The 20,829-nt window shown below is 40.2% G+C and overlaps 1 protein-coding gene across 1 annotated transcript in view; it reads left to right on the top strand.

The window, feature by feature from the left end:
• The window catches only part of PLCB4 (phospholipase C beta 4), a 472,346-nt gene that overhangs the window by 286,055 nt on the left and 165,462 nt on the right, over positions 1 to 20,829 (top strand). Inside the window, exons 4-5 of the mRNA XM_006150920.2 lie at positions 19,474 to 19,554; positions 20,227 to 20,286. Of these exons, the coding sequence (XP_006150982.1) occupies positions 19,474 to 19,554; positions 20,227 to 20,286 (141 nt within the window). The remainder of the gene's footprint in view (positions 1 to 19,473; positions 19,555 to 20,226; positions 20,287 to 20,829) is intronic.

Below are 20,829 nucleotides of genomic sequence, written 5' to 3'. Positions count from 1 at the left end.
TTAAGGTTATTCATCTATATCTTTGATGAGAGAGTGAGAAGCACTCTTAACAGGGTCTCATGCCACTGTTACTCCCCCAACCTTTCCCAGCCAGCCAGGATCACAGGCCCACACATACACCTCCAGTGTGTATCGGTTGACTCAGGAACTGTACCCTGAGTTTTTATATGGCTTCCTCCTTGCAGAGTGCCATGCTATTGCTGTACCATCATGGCTGGGTCAGGGAAAGCTTTTGTAAAACTTAATATTGATAAATTAATAAGTAGCACATGATTTTTAAACTACTTTTTCTTAAAGCATAAATAATAAGCAGTTGCTCTCAAAATATCTTTTGTCAAAGACATTTACTGAAGCACAAGGGCAGCCTGTATAGTTTCCCAGGGGCAGAGCCAACATCTTCTTCCTACTGAAGAGTCACCCGGAGGACAGTTTTCTGGGCGCCTTCACTACTCTTGTGCTATGGATTTTTTCTCCAAGTACCTAAAAGGGCAAGTGACCGCTTAACTTTGGCAAGATGCAAAAATGAGTCTAGTTTTTGAGTGCTCACCAAAGTCCAGTTGCCAGGATATTGTTTGCAAATAAAGAAAGGGTTTTTGTTCTAAGTGGTATTTAGGGTAAATTCTCTGCCAAAGAGCTCTTTCCAAAAGCTTGAAATAAACATAGTTAAGGACATGGGTTTAGAGTGAAACAGAAACGGGTCCAATTCTGGTTTTACTACTCAAGAAATATTACCATGAGTCAGTCTTAAACCCACTAAGCACTGAGCCACAGCCTCCTCCTTTGAAAAATGGGAGGTATAATACCTACTTCACATCGCCATTAGAAGGAATAAGTAAGATGGATCTTTTAGAATGCGTGTCAAACTATGCCCCTCTTCTGGTTTAAACTTTCAGTGATTTTCTACCTCATGCCAAATAATTTTCAAAATCCTTTCTGTGGTCTGTAAGTCCTCTACATGATCCACTACTTCATTATCTCATTGGTGTTTACTGAGCATCCCAGGCGAGCTCTTGACCTCAGGGCCTTGGCACTTGCTCTTTCTTCACCCTTCTGGATTTTTTTTTATCTTTACATTTATAGTTGCCTGATATTTCTTTGATTTTTGCTTATTGTTAGAATCCCCCTAGAATATATGCCCTGAAATAAAGAGACTTTGGTCTGGCAGAGAATTTATTTATCACTCAACAGATATTTAACAAATACTTAATAGGATCCAACAATTTCTTAGCTACATATCTGAGAGTCAAATGTATTGTTATTTAAATGGTCCAAATTTTTAGGGACTTTCAAGGATCCCTAGGAACTGGCACAGCAGATCTTATTTTAAGATCTGGAGAAAGGGGTAGCAAGAGATATTGGGTTGTTGGAAAAGTCATGATGCATTTTTGCATAGAAAAATATACTTTGTGACTTTTCTAACAACCCAGTATTGTTATCTGGGGCAGCCATGGAAGTATGTTGCTTAAATCTCCCTTCAAGAAAAATATACCACCAGGAATGGGTCAGTGGGCAGCTTCTCATTGCAGCACCTTCAGCACCCAACTACTTGATGTGGCAGAGACACTAGGGCTCGACCTTTCCTCTCCAAATGAGGTTCCTCTAGCTGGTGTGCTTTATTCTGGGGTTCCCATCCACCTGTGGAATGTGACCTCCAAGCTCGCAGTCTGAGACCGCTCATCCTGAAGCCTCTTTCCTCTGCTCTCACTCATGCTTGTCTGTGGCATGGTTTGGAGTCTCTCTCCTGCATCTGCTCCCCTTTCTCTTTCAAGGTGTTTGCAGTAACAGATCTCTCTCACTTCCAGTTATGTCTCAGCATCTGTTTCTAGAAGGCCCAGCTGACACAGCAGCCCTCCCCCTAGTGCAGGTGAGAGGGTAGGAGGGTGGGGGAGGGTGTCACAGGATAAGCCTTTTTAGTATGGACTCTGCACCATTTCCTGAGGCCCATGCTTATGCTCAGTGCAGAATTCTTCGGGTAGTAGGGTGGATCCAGTGATTTCTACACCTCCTTTAGAATATAAGAAAAAGTGATAGAGCAGCGCAGCAGATGGTACGGAGGTTAAACTGCTGGATTCCCACATGGCCAGCCTCGTGGTTAGAGTCCAAGACAGGCAGCTTGAAAATCACACTGTGTGTGCGCTCCTATACCCCAAATCCTGAGAGAATGGAAGATTGCAGCATGGCCATGCCCCCTAGTAGATGATTTCTCACTTTCCTTTTCACTGTCTCTCTCTCTGGCCAGCACACATACCCTATGGCAGAAAAACTGAAAAAAAAAAAAAAAAAAAAAAGTGATAGAGCCAAGGAGAGTATTGGCCTTAAGAGCCCATGAAGATAGTCTATCTTTAAGACCCAAATACAAGCTATTTTAAAAGATAAAGTGAAGGGACCAGCAGTTAGCATAATGGCTGTCGCTGGACTTCCATGTAGTCGACTGCGGTTTGAGTCCCGAACCCGGTGGCTTAAAACTCATGCCGGGCACGTGTGCGTACATGCCCAAGTTCCCAAAAAGAGAATGGAGGAGAAGGGATTGCGGTGTGGCCATCTCCCCTGGGGGGTGATTTCTTGCTTTCTGTCTCTCTGTTTCTCTCTGTCTTGCTGACAAGCACACGTGCCCTATAGCAAAAACCTCCCCAAAAAAAAAAAAAAAGATAAAGTGGAAAGGGAGTGACTTCACATGGAGTTGTTGTGAGGAAAAACATTCTCAAAAGCTGCATTACTGGGACCAGCAGTTAGCATAATGGCTGTCACTGGACTCCCATGTAGTCGACCATAGTTCAAGTCCCAGGCCCGGTGGCTTAAACTCACACCAGGCACACGTGCATGTGTGCCCAAGATCCCAAGAGGAGAATGGAGGAGAAGGGATTGCGGTGTGGCCATCCTTTCTGTATTTCTGTCTTTCTGGTGAATGCACGTGCCGTACAGCAAAAACCTCTCCAAAAAAAAGAAAAGAAAAGCTGAGATGTATCCATTGAAAGTGAAGTTCTGCGAATAGCTTTATCCCTAGACATGTCTTTCCAGATATATGTCTTCTATATTATTATATTTTCATCACTTTCTCATTGTAATTTATTATTCTGGAGCTAACTGTGTTTTGATGGGACATGCTTTACTAAAAAGAAGGATTATTGAGCTTGTGGACATGTTGCAAGCATGTCTGCAATGCATGTCTTCAGTAATTCTTGGGATTTGTATGTATGTGGAGGGGTGGCTTGTGTTTTTAATATTTGTTTTGAATATCTGTTATAAATCCTATTTATTTGCTTCCATAGTACTGAATAAGTTTGTCCTTTTTATTTGTTCTTACTTTAGTTGCTAAGGCAAGTGTTTTGACTAAGGTGATTGTTTCCCTGCCCAAGAAAGTTTCTTTGAGTGACCACCCACTCCTCTTGAAGACAAGTTGTGTCTATTTCTTCCTTCTGAGCTGAGAGTAAGCTGTTGAGTATTGTAGGAATGATCTCTTCAAGCATTACCTGGCAAGACTCAGCCTGCCTGCCCCAGTGTTAGGCTACAGCTGAGAGCCCTCTCGCATCAGAGCATCCTGATTTGGATCACGATGCCCATCTCAGAGACACTCAGGGAAAGAAAATAACAAGGGAGACAGACACAGAAAGTTTGGTATCTCAAACTGGCCAGTCTCACAAATTAAGATTTATAAATTTAACATCTGTATCTTGAAGAAAGAAAGTGGGAATTCATAGCTATTGATGACTATAAAGTAAGCAGTTAAAATAACTTGGCCTCTCTCTCGCGCTCGCTTATAAGTTTATTTTAAGAGACAGAGTGAAGTAAGCACCTAGTGAGATCTCTCTTGTCTCTTACACCCACTTCCCATATGGCCAAGATCATGGTTGCATGGACCTAGTGCCCACAGGTTGACTGGGGTACTAAACTCATGGTTTTCAATACAGATCCATCTTCTCTTGGGTAACACGTTACTGCTGTGCCCTTGAGCTGGCCTCACTTTAGCCTCTCTCAGGCGGCTACTTTGAATGTTTTCTTTTTACCCTAGATTCAAACCTTGCTTGAGCTGACCCAGTTCTCACAGAGCCAAGAAGATTTCTGAGACCTGTGTCTTGGTCCATTTCGGCTATTACAGCACAATACATATGCACCAGGCAACTACCAACAAATTTATTTTGCACAGTTCTGGAGGCTGAGAAGTTTGAGAAGGTTTCAGCAGATTCAGTGTCTGGGGAGAGCCGTTTCCTGGTTTGCAGATTGCACCTGCTTGCAATGTTCTCATGTGGTGAAAGGGACAAGGCATCGTTCCAGCCTCTTTTATAAGGGCACTAATCGCATTCACTTTCCAAGGCCCCAGTCTTATAATACCAAAATCTTGGGACTTAAGATTTCAACATATGATCTTTAAGGGATACAAACATTTTTAACCATCAGACCCAAATTTCAGTTTCTTTTAAAAATACAACATGTGAGCCAGCAAGTGGCTGGGGTTAAGGTGCTAGACTTCCACACGGCCAACCACGATTCGAGTCCTAGACCTGATGACTTACTTTCTCAACTTTCTCTCTCTCTCTCTCTGGTAAGTTCACATGCCCAGTAGCAAATTAAATAATAATAATAATAATAATAATAATAATGGTAAATAAAATTAAATAAATCATTTTTTTTAAAAATGTATCATTTTTTAAAAGATTTATTTTAATTTTTTTTTTAAATACAACATGAAAAATCAGGGAAGGTAGTGTGTCTTAGTCTCATTGCCTTTTGGTACCTTTCATTGACTCTTCCAAGCCAGGTCATTTAGAAAGTTGAGGATATTCTTCATTTTTGAGACACACATAAAGTGAAAGGAGTGGATGAAATCTTGCCACTTGCCACTAGAATAAGTGTTCTCTGTATGTGACAGTCGTTGCTGAATGAGCACTTTAAAAAATGCTCATGGCTTCCTGAGGGAGAGACATTTCCTTTCTGTTGCTATGGGATCTAGAAAGCAAGATAGGCAGTGGGTATATCACCTTTAGAACTTGCTGAACATCTCATCTGGTTACCCTCTCACCACATGGGAGTATGACCTGCCATGTCAAGGAGGCATGGCAGGAGAAGGGTTCCCACCAGGTTCTATTCTGCACCCAAACATTCTGGTGAAAAGGGCAGACAATGAAAACTGCAATGTGATGATTTGTCCTTTGAGCCAAAAACAGCTTGGCCTGCATGTAGACTCTAGCTGGCTTGGGCAGAGGGAGATGGCTGAGGTGGAGGAAGAACCAATGCAAGCTGACCTCCCTGGACTGAAACCAAACTTCCAGTGTGTTCTAATTTAACACTAATTTACAAACCCCAGGTTTCCTTTATGCTTAGTCTTGCATTCTAGATCAGTGGGAATAAGTACACACTAGGATCATTGCTTTTTACAGAGATCCACATAACAGAAACAGATTCCTTATCAAAATGTAGATGTACCTCTACACTGTATTACATGAGGGGGGGGTCTTCAAAAAGTTAACGGAAAATGCATATTATGAAAACACTGTGTGTAGATTCAAAATTTTTGCACTAAAATACACTTACACTTTTTCTTTTTTAGAGTCTTGCCATAGTGTGCATGCACTCACTAGAGAGAGACCAAGAGACACAGAGAGAGGGCAAGTGGGAAGTCACCCCACCAGGAGGGAAGGCCATGCGGCAATCCCTGCTCCTCCATTCTCCTCTCAAGATTTTGTGTACTCACACACATGTACCTGGTGTGATTTTCAAAACACTAAGTCTAGGAACCAGCAGTTAGCGTAATGGCTATGTCGCTCGTGTCCCGGATCCAGTGGCTTGAAACTCAACACCAGGTGCATGTGTGTTCATGCCCTGGATCCCAAGAGAAGAATGGAGGAGAAGGGATATTGGCATGGCCATACCCCCTAGGGGGTGATTTCTCGCTTTCTGTCTCTCTGTCTCTCTCTGTCTGGCTGGTGAGCGCATGCACCCTGTAGCAAAAACCTCTCCAAAAAAAAAAAAAAAAAAAAGCACTAAGTCTAGAACTTGAACCACAATCAACCATGTCAGAATCTAGTGACTTAACCACCATGCCACCTGTTGGCCACTAAACTCATACTTTATAATTCCATATTTCCCAGGCTTTGCAAAACCCTTTACATATTACATGTCCTTTTAAACTACTTTCCTATCCTTAGCTAGGATCAGTTTTCTCATCTGTAAGGTAGTTACAGTGATGGTGGTACTTATCTTGTTCATTCTTTGATGAGTAATAATTATCACTACTAGCAGCATTAATAATCATTATTACTGTGTTATATTAATGGTCAATAATAATTTGCTTGATTCAGATTATATGTCAAGCACTCTAATACCCAGCAGTGAATTATGAGATAGATCTTATGGTTGATGTTTTCTCTGTTTATAGGGATGAAGAAAAGAGTGTCTAACCATCTTTGGATCCAATCTCTCTGACCCTACAGCTCATGTAAAATGCCAGTTCATTTCTGGTGCTTGTGAGATAGCATTTTTTTTTCTTTTTTTGGAGAGATTTTCATTATAGGGCGCGTGCGCTCGCCAGACAGAGAGAGACACAGATACAGAAAGCGAGAAATCAACCCCCGGGGGGGATGGTCACGCCGCAATCCCTTCTCCTCCATTCTCCTCTCGGGATCTTGGGCACGTACACACATGCTCCCGGCGTGAGTTTTAAGCCACCGGATCCGGGACGCAAACCACGGTCAAACACATGGGTGTCCAGTGACATAGCCATTACGCTAACTGCTGGTTCCCAAGATAGTTTTTATGCTTTCACATTGCTGTCACCTTTCAAAAGAGGCTATATAATGCACAAATATGTACCACTCAGTGAAATGAATGGAACAGGGATTTAAGTTAAAAGAAAGAATAATCATGGGAAATACATGAAGTTAGAGGCAAAATTAGCAGGCAGCAACAATTTGGGCAGCTAAAGTGTTCTGTAAAGCTGGAAGAAATAAGCTGCAGATTTGCTTCTGGTGTTTCTGGTGGCCAAAAGACATGGGAGAGAAGTGGTTGTAGGATTCAGCATCTGTTACCTTGTGTTTTGTTGTTGTTGTTTTGTTTTGGTTGTTTTTTGTTTTATTGTTGCTATAGGATGTATGTGCTTACCAGAGAGAAAGGAGTGGGAGAGAGAAAGAGAGAAAGAGAGAGAGAAATGACCCCTCAGGGGAGATGGCCATGCCACAATCTCTTCTCTTTCATTCTCCTCTCAGGATTTTGGGCAAGCCCACACACCCAGTGTGATCTTCAAGCTGCCAGGTCTGGGATTTGAACTGTGGAGTTGGCCATGTGGGGTCCAGCACCTTAACCTCCATCTCACCTACTGGCCTGTGTCTATTACATTGTAAGGAAAGCAGCTGATCAGTAGGAAGAGAGCCCCCGCCCCCCACCAGAAGAGATTCTTACACAATATATGATGTCATGAAAAACACTCCCCCATCAAAAGCCTGTAATAAATACAGAATGTATCAGTTGTATAATTGTTCAGTTGTACAGTTGGTGTGATTGCCAAGGGAATCCTCAGGAAATGCAGTAATTAGAACAAGAACATTTCAGAAGCCTTTCTGACCCTTAATGATGATTACTGATTTAGTAACAAGAATAGCAAAACCTCCTCCACATATGCTTGCTATGCAGTTACCTGGGCCCAATTGCCAGCAATCTCACTCTTGCTTAGCAGCCTCCTAGCAGATGTGATTCCAATGTGTGCCTCAGTGCAGCCAGTAATCCCAGCTCTGCCCACCAGCTGTGTAATCCTGGACAAGGCACTGAATCTTCATGCCTCAATGTCCTCATCTGTAAATGGGAATAACGATAATAGTACCTCATCAAAGAAACAAAGAGATAGCATCACCACCCCACCCCTGCCTTACAGCTGAGAGGACTGATCCTAGCTGAGGACAGGCAAGTCATTATAGGAATGTTGGGAGGGTAACTAGTTAATGCATAGAAAGTACTTAGATCATGGCCTGGCACTTAGTACGTGCCATGACTATTATCTGCCAATAATAGGCACATACTTTAGTCTGTACCTTTTGGGTTACTCATCAGGAGACTGGAACCCCATCTTCCTATTGGGTTCTGATTGAGCATCAGTTCCAGGTAGAAGGCAGAAATGCTTATATTAAATTCAAACAGCCTGTGGCCAGCAGGTGGCACGGTGCTTAAGGCACTGGGCTCCCACATAGCTGACTGAAGTCTGAGTCTTAGACCTGTACCCTTGCTTTCTCATTCTTTCTCCTCTCTCTTTCCATGAGCACTTGTGTCCTATAGTAAAATTAAAAAATAATAATATGAAATTAAATAAATAATTCTTTTAAAAGAAAATTCAAACAGCTTAAGCAAATAGGAACAGCAGTGCATTGATTCAGAGGCTAAGAAAAGAATGTCATGGCTGCAAATACTCTTACATTGTCTGCAAGATTTCCCACAAGGCCACTCTGTAGGGTCTGTGATGGAGAAGCCACAGCCAGGACCCCCCTTGCTCTCATTCGGAATGTGAACTGAGAAGCCCAGTGTCAGTCCTCTTACAAGATCTGCCAGTGAGAAGGAAGATTAACAAGTGGAATGGACATTCTGGATCCTTCTTAGATGAGGCAATAATCACAAGGGTAACAAACAACCTAATGAGGACCCATGCCCATTTTTTACAGCAGTCCATAATGCATTCTGATGGCAGACCGTCATCATCAAGGGCTTTCATTTAACTTGAAAAACTTTAAAAATGTGTGATTTTGTCTGAGAAAGGAAGTGCTTGTGCAGAATCAAAAAAGATGTGCTAGATGCAGAGCTTAGGGGATCTCTCTGGGATAAAGAACAGACACAAATAGGCTCTGTGGCATCTCTTGGGCCCTGAGCTCCAGGATCTGACAGACAGCACCATCTTTCAGTTAATTCTAAACCAGACTCTACATGCCTTCCCAGTCTGAGGGGCACACCCAGGATCTTCCCAGTTCATGAGGTCTTAGTGGTAGGAGTTTTACACTGTGATTCCAATTGAACAAGACCCTCCTGGGTCTCTTCCTCACTCAGACTTCTCTGGCTTCTCTCCAACCTTGACGAAGTCCTTCTTGCTTTCTCCCAGACCTTATCAAACAAGGAAACAAGAGTAGTGAGCCTTGTGTGTACCCCAAAATGAAGTCTGTCTTGGCATTGTTTGTTTATTGACAATCCAGCAATCTGTTAGTGCTCAACAGAGGGAGACCCACTTGATCAAGGATGACAGTAGAAGAGGCACAGGTATGGGATCAGAAGCTGGTTTGAGCCCCAAGTTTGTTGTTTACCAACATGGCTTTATAGAATTTATTCTCCTCCAAATGTTTTGTTCCTCTTCTCTCTAAAACCGCATTGTCCAAGAGTATAAAGATACAGCATTTACAATTAACATGAGAAATAATGGCGAGAGTAAGGGCAGGAGAGAAAAAGTATGAAATAATTACAAATCACAGTTAATATAAAATAGATACCAATTATCTGAATTCCCTCCCAGACACATTTTCTTCCTTTTCAGACTAGTCTAGATTGCTAGATTCTTGGTCACTCCTTAGAAGAAAAGAGGTATTAAATTGCATTTAATGGAATAACTTTTAAAGTTGAAATAAAGGAAAAGCAGTTCTTATTCTGAAGTCTCTTTGAAAGTAACTTGAATCTTTGAAAGATAGGTTGTGATATCAAATAATGTTGAATTAGCACATGTCTGGGGAAGGTCTGAGAGGACTTCAAAAAGTGCATAGAAAAACAAACTAAAGTCTGAGTTTGTTGGTACAGAAACATTCTGAAATCTGTTTTAGTTTTTTCATAATACACATTTTCTGTGAACTTTTGAAGGTCTCTCTTATACTAAAAATAACACACTGCTTAAAAATATATTCTCAGGGACCAGCAGTTGGCGTGGTGGATAAGGCACTGAACACTCCCATGTGGCTGACTACGGTTTAAGTCCTGGACTTGGTGGTTTGCTCTCTCTCTCTCTCTCTCTCTCTCTCTCTCTGTCTCTATTTGGTCAAATTAAAATAAATGAATAAATAAAATTAAATAAATATAGGAGAAAATATATATATTCTCACACCCACTTGAGGAATAATGGTTAAGGTTGCTGGATCCCACGTGGCTGACCACATGGTTCAAGTCCCAAAGATCACTTCTTGAGAAATATGTTAGATGCATGTGTGTGTGCATGCATACTTAAAATCCTGAATGGAGGCAGAGATGGAGGAGATGGGATTGCAGCATGACCATAGCCATTGGGGAAGGGGTAATTTCTCATTCTCTTTCTCTCTCTCTCTCTCTTTCTGGCAAACTCATGTTTTCTCTTGCAAATTAAAAAATACATGTATTGGACTATTATAGAAAGATATATCTATATACACTGATATGTATAGTAGTTATTTTACTACATATATATTGGGTCATCAGGAAAGTCATGACTCATTTTTGCATAGAAAAACAAGAAAATATGTCATGACTTTCCCAGTGACCTAATATATATAAAACATAAACCGTTCTGTTCATGGATCCCTAAACCAGAAAAGAGCTGCTAGCAATAGTAATTCCAGGAAAACTGTTTCTTCTTGCTTCTCACAAAACAAACGCTCTCAGGGGCCAACAGATAGCATGGTGGTTAAGGCGCTGGACTGACATGACTGACTGTGGTTTGAGTCCCAGACTTTGCAGCTTGCTTTCTCACTTTCCCTCTCTCTCCCTCTGTCTTTCTCTGGTCAAATTAAAAATAATAGTGATAAAAAATAAATAAATAAATAAATAAATAAATAATTCTTTAGGGAAAAAAGTGCCCCCTGACTCCCACTTATTCAGTAGATTCATGAGTTTCTGACTCTTTCCAGCCCTTCTCTTGCAGTGGCCCAAGGAGTTAGACTAGATGAGCTAATATGTCCTTGAACTCCAGTGTGTGACTGTGACAAATTTTAACTGAGTCATATGAAAATTAAAATTCAAGGCCTCTTGGAAGATGTTCTAATATGGTTTGTTTTCTCACCAGAAAGTCCTATGGCCACTCATTGACTGCAAAACAAACAGATTTGCCAAGGAGAAAGACCTTAGCATTCTTTCACAATCTCCCCTGCAGTGCCCAGGTCTGGACAAGAATTTTCCTGTCAGTTAGACTTAGGATATTTTGAGTCTGGTCAGGGAGCCACTGCCCAAGTTCTGACCAGGGGGTATATTCATGTGAAATGTAAAACTGCCACTAGGGGAAAAAAATAATAAGAGGTTATGTGCCGTTACTCACCAGAGGTTTAGATCCTTACGTTTGTTCAGGAGGTGTGGAGAAACCTTGAGAGGTTGTGTTTTCATTCCTATCAGCTGATTGACATTTATCCCTCAGATTTGCTCTCCTGTATTAATGGGCTGTTTGACACACTTGGTCTGGAAATGTTTGAGCCACATTCGATGAGTCTGTTGTGGGCTTTGTTGTGAACCTTGTTTGTAACATCCGTCCTGGCTTTAATTTTTACCTGGTAATTGCTTTTCCTAACAACTGAGAATTTTTCCATCTTATGAACTGAATGGGCATCTGCTAAATACTGTTCCTCTCTGCTTTTGTTGCTAGGGAGCCCAGAGCCAAACTGGCATCTTATCCTAATTGTGTAGGACCTTTGAGAGGCATTTCTGAGAGCTCCCTATGACTCTGTCCTTATTTCATTATTCTACCTTATTTTTTCTTTTCCAGATTTCTTATTTTATTTTGAAAAAAATTTTTTTTTTCCTGTGCCATTCAAACAGTTCTGCTGGTCCAACAGGGATTTTTAAGAGGTTGGGGCCAGCAGGTGGGATAATGGCTAAGGCATTGGACTTGCACATGGCTGACTGTGGTTCAAGTCCTAGACCCAACAGCTTAAAATCATGCTAGGCATGTGGGCACACATGCCCAAAATCCTGAGAGGAGAATGGAGGATAAGGGATTGTGGCATTACCATCCCCCATGGAGAGTGGTTTCTCACTTTCCCTTTCATTATCTCTCTCTCTCTTCTTCTGGTGAGCATATGCACCCCATGGCAAAAACTTTTTTTAGGATTTGAGTAGACTGGTGGATATATGAATTTGGGAGACAGAAGAGAGATGTCAAGTTGAGATTCATTAGTATAATGAGGGTGTCTTAAAGTCAAGAGTCACATAAGATCATCAAACAGAACTTGTAAATACAAAAAGAGATCCAGAAACTGAGACCTGATGCTTCACCATGTAAAAGATGTAGAACCCAGCCACAGGGTGGAGGTGGTAGGGTACTGCAAAATGATACCAGAGCCATAGCGAAGACCAGGGATTCATATTCCAGTTAGGCCTAAACACAACAGGTGCATGGGCATGCCTATGCTCCTGCCTAAAAACTGGGAAGAGGACTGTGGTGTGGCAAGATCCTGTTAGATAATAAACAAACAAACAAACAAATAAATAAACCTTTTTAGAAAAGAATACATCTGAATGGCTCCAGAAACCTGAGAGAAATTTGATTATATGAGGCCTCACCAATCAAGAATGCCCATGACGGGACCAGCAGGTGTCATGGTGGTTAAGGTGCTGGACTCCCACATAGCAGACTGAGGTTCAAGTCCTGGACCTGGTGACTTGCCTTCTCACTTTCCGTCTTTCTCTCTCTCTCTCTCTGTCTCTATTTGGTCAAATTAAAATAAATGAATAAATAAAATTAAATAAATATAGGAGAAAATATATATATTCTCACACCCACTTGAGGAATAATGGTTAAGGTTGCTGGATCCCACGTGGCTGACCACATGGTTCAAGTCCCAAAGATCACTTCTTGAGAAATATGTTAGATGCATGTGTGTGTGCATGCATACTTAAAATCCTGAATGGAGGCAGAGATGGAGGAGATGGGATTGCAGCATGACCATAGCCATTGGGGAAGGGGTAATTTCTCATTCTCTTTCTCTCTCTCTCTCTCTTTCTGGCAAACTCATGTTTTCTCTTGCAAATTAAAAAATACATGTATTGGACTATTATAGAAAGATATATCTATATACACTGATATGTATAGTAGTTATTTTACTACATCTATATTGGGTCATCAGGAAAGTCATGACTCATTTTTGCATAGAAAAACAAGAAAATATGTCATGACTTTCCCAGTGACCTAATATATATAAAACATAAACCGTTCTGTTCATGGATCCCTAAACCAGAAAAGAGCTGCTAGCAATAGTAATTCCAGGAAAACTGTTTCTTCTTGCTTCTCACAAAACAAACGCTCTCAGGGGCCAACAGATAGCATGGTGGTTAAGGCGCTGGACTGACATGACTGACTGTGGTTTGAGTCCCAGACTTTGCAGCTTGCTTTCTCACTTTCCCTCTCTCTCCCTCTGTCTTTCTCTGGTCAAATTAAAAATAATAGTGATAAAAAATAAATAAATAAATAAATAAATAAATAATTCTTTAGGGAAAAAAGTGCCCCCTGACTCCCACTTATTCAGTAGATTCATGAGTTTCTGACTCTTTCCAGCCCTTCTCTTGCAGTGGCCCAAGGAGTTAGACTAGATGAGCTAATATGTCCTTGAACTCCAGTGTGTGACTGTGACAAATTTTAACTGAGTCATATGAAAATTAAAATTCAAGGCCTCTTGGAAGATGTTCTAATATGGTTTGTTTTCTCACCAGAAAGTCCTATGGCCACTCATTGACTGCAAAACAAACAGATTTGCCAAGGAGAAAGACCTTAGCATTCTTTCACAATCTCCCCTGCAGTGCCCAGGTCTGGACAAGAATTTTCCTGTCAGTTAGACTTAGGATATTTTGAGTCTGGTCAGGGAGCCACTGCCCAAGTTCTGACCAGGGGGTATATTCATGTGAAATGTAAAACTGCCACTAGGGGAAAAAAATAATAAGAGGTTATGTGCCGTTACTCACCAGAGGTTTAGATCCTTACGTTTGTTCAGGAGGTGTGGAGAAACCTTGAGAGGTTGTGTTTTCATTCCTATCAGCTGATTGACATTTATCCCTCAGATTTGCTCTCCTGTATTAATGGGCTGTTTGACACACTTGGTCTGGAAATGTTTGAGCCACATTCGATGAGTCTGTTGTGGGCTTTGTTGTGAACCTTGTTTGTAACATCCGTCCTGGCTTTAATTTTTACCTGGTAATTGCTTTTCCTAACAACTGAGAATTTTTCCATCTTATGAACTGAATGGGCATCTGCTAAATACTGTTCCTCTCTGCTTTTGTTGCTAGGGAGCCCAGAGCCAAACTGGCATCTTATCCTAATTGTGTAGGACCTTTGAGAGGCATTTCTGAGAGCTCCCTATGACTCTGTCCTTATTTCATTATTCTACCTTATTTTTTCTTTTCCAGATTTCTTATTTTATTTTGAAAAAAATTTTTTTTTTCCTGTGCCATTCAAACAGTTCTGCTGGTCCAACAGGGATTTTTAAGAGGTTGGGGCCAGCAGGTGGGATAATGGCTAAGGCATTGGACTTGCACATGGCTGACTGTGGTTCAAGTCCTAGACCCAACAGCTTAAAATCATGCTAGGCATGTGGGCACACATGCCCAAAATCCTGAGAGGAGAATGGAGGATAAGGGATTGTGGCATTACCATCCCCCATGGAGAGTGGTTTCTCACTTTCCCTTTCATTATCTCTCTCTCTCTTCTTCTGGTGAGCATATGCACCCCATGGCAAAACTTAAAAAAAAAAAAAAAAAGTGTCTCAAAGCTACTACCCCCAACCTCTAAAGTGACTTTATATGAATTCAGAAAAAATTTCCCTTCCTCCAGGTAGATAATTGTAACATGGTGTCATTGTATTTGGACTTCTGTCAATGAGAGCCCTCTAGAAATTGACCCTACTGGGTTCTGGGACTGGTATCCCCCTGCCCTCCCTCAATTTGAGCATCTTCTTGCTTATCTATGTTACATAGTGGCTTATTAAAAAATATTTTATTTGAAAAAAATTCACTTTTTTAAATACTTTTTTTAGTTCATGAATTAGTTTCAGGGCATTTTTGATGTGCTGGGTACTAGGAACACAAAGTAGAACAAGGCTGCTGCAAGGTCTCTGACTTCATGGAGATTACATTCTGGTGTGGGAATCAATCAATAAACTGATAAAGAAATGAAATAATTTCAGACTGTGATTGGTACTAGAAAGATATATTAAGGAGATCAGGGACAACTTTTGGAGAGGGGAGAAGTTAGGCAAGGCCTATAGGGTAAAGAGGAGCTACATTAATGTAAGGAGGAAGTACGAGGACAAAGGCTCTGAGTCTAGAACGAGCTTGAGGGGATCTAGGATAAGAATTTTGATGGCTGTAGTGAGTGTGAAGGAGAATGAAGAACAAAGAATGGAATGAAATAAAATCTGAAGTACCCAGAGTATTCATGGCCTTTGCGACCATGGGTAAGGCATTGGAATTTTATCCTAAACATATGGGAATCCATTGAATGGTTTGAATGAGTTGATTTGATTAATCTAGCAACCATGAGAAGGAAGTGTAGAAGTGAGAAGATCAATCCATGAGGAAGACGATGATAATTTTGACTAAGGTGGTGGTGGAGAGTGAAATGGGCGTACATGGAAAATACTGTGGAAGTAGACTTGTTAATGGAGATGAGAGGAAAGGACAAGGGAATGTCAATGGTGGGACACTTAGTTTCAATAAAAGAATAGACACTAGTAACATTTATTGAACTTCTTAAGAAAGTCCTATGAAGGAGAAGCTTGGAAAAAAGAGGCGAGGATGAATAATTCAATGGTGGACATATTAATTTTGAGGTATCCAAGCGGAGATGTTAAGAGATCTAACTATCTCAAGCAGGAATTTACAGAAGCGTGGTCTGCCATTATAAAAGGGGCCATTATCAGCACATATAAAGTATTAAAGCTATGAGAGTCCATGAGACTAGTAATAAATGGAAATGAGAATTTCCAGAGCCAAGTTTTAGTGAACATATACAATAGAAGGTGGATACAGAAAGAAAAAGAAGGAAATGGGATTAAGGGAATGAAGCACAACTATGATATTAAGACTGAAGAGTGTGTCAAGAAGAAAGGAATAATCAACCACTCAGAGATCAAATCAAATGAGAAAAGGGAATGTTTGTACCGCATTTGGCAGCTTGCTGAAATAGATGAGAAGTTTAAGAGAGTATTGGGAATGGAAGCCGGATGAAATTGGCCATGCTTTGAAAGAATGATAGTGGAGATGTTCAAGATAATATTCCCAGGAGATCAGAGACATAGGGCAGTCAATGAAAGTAAGAATAGGACCAACTAGAAAATATTCCTATGCTGATAGGAATAATTAGATAGAGAAAAAGGACCTGTTTTGTGTTCAGTGGCAGTAAACAAAGAATTGAAGTTCTTATGTAGGAAAAAGAGGATTGAATCCAGAATAGAAATGAGGAATTTAGTTGACCTTTGATTAGAGAAACTTATCAATAGAAGGGAGGAAGGAAAGGGGTTTGCATCCTATGGCTTTTCCTTATTCAGCAAAACACTGTAATTGACAGAAGTGAATGAATTTAAGAAAAGCCATTGAGATAATGCTCTCAATGAGTAGAGAACCAATTAAGAGAGAAATACATGATTGAAAGTGACTGTTGACTTTTCATTTGAGGTTTATGATCTTGCATTTAAAACAAAGCCAGATAATTGAACTTTGCGATTTTCATCATCAAGTTCATAGTAAAACATGATTCCAATGGAATTGGTTTTTTTGGCCAACAAAACAAAATCAGCCATTGAATTAGTGAGCATCTGTGTGAGAATAATTGTAATGTTGGATGTGGAAATAAGCTAGGCAAGGATGAAACTGAAAGGAGGAGGTGCTTTATGGATACTGAGAGATTGGTAGGATTGATGAATGGGAGCTTGCAAAGAAGTCAGGTTAAAAACAGGAAAATGAGGACTTTAGAGCTAGGAGCTAGAAGGATCAGTAGGTTCAACAGTGAGATGTTAAGAATCAAAATTTCAAGGTAACGATGACAAGCTCTAGGAGCACTCAGGTAGAAAAATGCATTATAATTAGGAGATAGGGGAAGTCAGAATTTGGTCTCAAAATAAATTAGGAAAATATTTTTGTTGCATTTGTTTCTTGAGTCATTTAAAATTCGTACATGGAATTAGATGATAGAGTGCATATAATGTTGGTGGTACCTGATACATTGCCAGTCTATTCTGTAAACACCATGTTAGGACACACTTTTGAACATTGTACACCAGAATTATTCATTATCATCAGGATATAGCTTGGGAACTATTCTAAAATATGTTAGTTGTCATGTCTTGGTTACTTGGTAATTTTCATTTTTTAATCAGTAATAACATGAGTCTCTCCATGGTCTTCTAGTCTTTTGTGTGACTTATAAGATCTGTCCAATGACTTGGCTCTTGTTTACATGTTTCATCTCATCCATTGCAATTCCCTTGGGGGTGTTCTGAACATACTTAACTCCTCAAAAGTTCCCAGTGTTAGGTCAAGACTACATGTGTTTACAAACACGGCTGTCTCTGCCTGGCATGAATACCCATCTAAAGTATCTGACGTATCAACTTCTGCGTTAAGCCTTTTGTAAAATGTTGAACTGTCCAAAAATGCCATTTTGAGGGGTTAGAAAAGTCACATTTTGGCAATTTTATATTGTTAGTAATTTGCTATCACTATCCCATATTCAAGCCATACAATATTGATAATAACTACTACTTGCTGAATTTTAACACTGTGCTATATGCTTATAATTCCCACAACAAACCCAAAAGGTAATTCTAAGTACTTACATTTATTAGACAAGGATTCTGAGACTTAGAAAAAGTCTTTCCAGAAAAGTAATAAGTGGTGGAACTGGGATTTGACTCCCATGGTAAAGGGTCATGCCCCTATCCTTTGTGTTACTTATCACAAAGTCTGCAGAGTTTGCACACACCTGGTACAGAGTAGGACCACATATGATAACTCTTCATCTGCCAGAAAACTACCCAAACAAATGAGGGTTGTTTGTTCAGGGACCCAAGGGATCTTAACTTCTGTCACTTTATAGTGACCCAGTGTCTTGACATTGGATTTACCTTGATGAATGTAGCTGCTTCTCTGGAACTTGGAAAGGGTGCTACCAAGAATCTAAACTGCCCTTTAAAATCTTAAGAGTAGTTACCATTTATTTGTTTTGAGTTGCTGCCTTGCTCCATGTTTGCCTGATAGTTTCCTAATCACTGACATTGCAGTAATACAGAATGACGAATTCTTTAGATCATGGATGAACGTGTAGAAGTGTGGGTGCCAAGTCTTGGCATAATGTAGACAGAGGCCATAGGGTATGGCCTTTTTTTTTTCTCATTGACACAGAATTTTCCTAATGTTTGAGAGCATGGTAGTGCTAAAGACCCAGAATCAGTTGGCAAGTAAAATTCTGCTGCTCCAATACCTGAGTTTGGCTTACATTCCTACTTGATTCCAATTTTGATTCTGTACTTGTTACTGAGTTTCTGGTGTCTGAGTCTGCATCAGTGGTTCTCAAATCTTAGTGAGCATTAGAATCACCTGGAGGGCTTGTCAGACCAGCTTGCCACATCCCCAGAGACCTCATGAAGTCCTTCTGGGCTGAAACCCTCGTTTCAGCAATCCAATGAAGCTCCCAAGTGATGATGACGCTGGCCCAAGGACCACACTTCAGGTAGCTCGAAAGATTTCTCAAGATCTGCTTTACGAAACACCAAATGAGGCTGTATAAAAAAGCAAAAAAAAAATTGGGACCAGCAGATGGTGGAATGGTTACATCACTGGATTCCCACGTAGTCGACTGTGGTTTGAACCCCGGACCTGGCGGCTTAAACCTCACACCAGGCGGGTGTGTGTGTGCACCCAAGATCCTGAGAGAAAAATGGAAGAGAAGGGATTGTAGCATGGTCCTCCCTCCCAGGAGGGGTGATTTCTCACTTTCTGTCTATCTCTGTGTCTCTCCAGCGATTGCACATGCCCTGTAACAAAAAAAAAAAATCAAAAGAAAACAAAAAAGCAAAAATTTCAGCAATTTTCTGAGTAAACATCTAAAGGATGAATTGTACAGACTCCCAAAAAACACCCAAAACAAAACAAGGGAGACTTAAAATTTTTACTTCCTAGTTTCTGACGTTGTTTCGAGTACAGGCAGCAGTTTCTGTAGGATGAGGGGAAACCAGTGGGATGGAACATACAGCCCTTCTTTCTTGCAGAAGTTCTTTTTCCAAGATCTTAGGGAAAAGTTCTTTTCTGTGACCTTCAGGACATCAGTAAGGTTTGTCCTTAAACCTGTTCTAGTCGAAGATGCTACATTCAATTGATCCAATAGTTAATGCAAAAAGGAATACAAAGAGTTTTCAAAATGAAAATATTCCATAATGTAATAGGGAATGTGATTATTAGAATCAGAATGCAAAGGGGTGATTTCTCATTTTCCCTTGTTGGGAGGCTCAAAGATATTAGCATTTTTATTAAATTCAAAATGGTGTGAGTCATAAAGATGAACTTATTTCTTTTTAACAGGAATCCTTCGTATTTGAACCCAACTGCCTCTTCAAAGTGGATGAATTTGGCTTCTTTCTGACCTGGAAAAGTGAAGGCAAGGTATGTTATAGGAACACAAATTGTTCTTCCTGATTTCATTGCATTTATCAAGAAGTAGACAGAATGCCTCTTAAGAACATGGAACCTACACTTATTCTTTCATTCAAGATTTTTAAAAACATCCTTCCATGTGCCAAGCATTGAAGATATACTGGTGACCAAAGGAGTTATCCTTTCATGGACTTTAGTCTAAGAGCAAAGTCAGGCATTTAAATCTAAAAAGTGCATTAGAAGGGTCTTCTACTCTGGGATTAAACTTGAAACAGGGTAGAACATTCACATTTAATGAATATTTGAACTGAATTAAAGAAAAGTAGAATTGGAGTTACATAAAAATTACCATGAGTCTCACGTAATATTTTATGTGCATACAAGTATTTAGTGATATTCAGACATTATTAACAATTGTACATGTATAAATGCAGCAGGATTCTATAAACAATTTACAATATGTTTTTCAGAGTTGCATTTATATATATCTTTGAATTAGACTGTTTGGGGTTTTGATAATTGCTGATTGTTAGAAATAATTGTTGTTATTTGGTTTTCACTTCCTTTTCTCCCTTACTCTAATCAGCGTTGCCTTCATCATCAGAAATGTTTGCTAAGTACTTTGGGTCATAGACTTGGCAAAATTTAAGCTCATTGCTATGTTGTCTTCTTTCTCTTCAGGAAGGGCAAGTGCTAGAATGTTCCCTCATCAACAGTATCCGGTTGGGAGCCATACCAAAGGTACCTGTGATTGCTGTTCACTGTTTTTCCAAACACAGATTTACGTAGGTTGGAAATGGTCTCCAAAATGCTGTTTAACTTGTTCCTGCTCCAAAATTTCAACTAGGAATTAAGAATAGACACAGTTTATAACTCTTCTCATCTGTAATTGTTAGGTGATTTGACTTGAATTATCTTTAGTAAATATTAACTCTTGAAAACCAAGATCCTTGCATGATACCAGCATCAAAGAAATAGTTCACTTAGAAATTAATTTGATACTCACTCACCATCCTCCCCCCCCCCTTTTTTTAGCAAGCAGTGATTTACTTCTTATCCATGGTTCGTGTGAAAATGTAAATGGTAGTTCCATATTAGTGCACCTGGGCACGCAGACATTGGCTGGCTCACCTTGAAGGTTCCGTTTGCCTACGAAAGGAAAAAAAATAACAGCACATAAATCAGTCTTCTTCACAGTGATTGATTTGTTTGAATAAGAAGCTATTTGCATGATGGTGCTAGGAATGTAAAAGATGTTTCTTTCTAGAATATTCTAGCTACATG

This window comes from Tupaia chinensis, unplaced genomic scaffold (genome assembly GCF_000334495.1).
Source record: "Tupaia chinensis unplaced genomic scaffold, TupChi_1.0 Scaffold000305_1, whole genome shotgun sequence".
Taxonomy (NCBI): Eukaryota; Metazoa; Chordata; class Mammalia; order Scandentia; family Tupaiidae; genus Tupaia; species Tupaia belangeri.
Note: the sequence above shows the minus strand (reverse complement) of the source record. Positions and strands in the feature narration are given on the sequence as shown.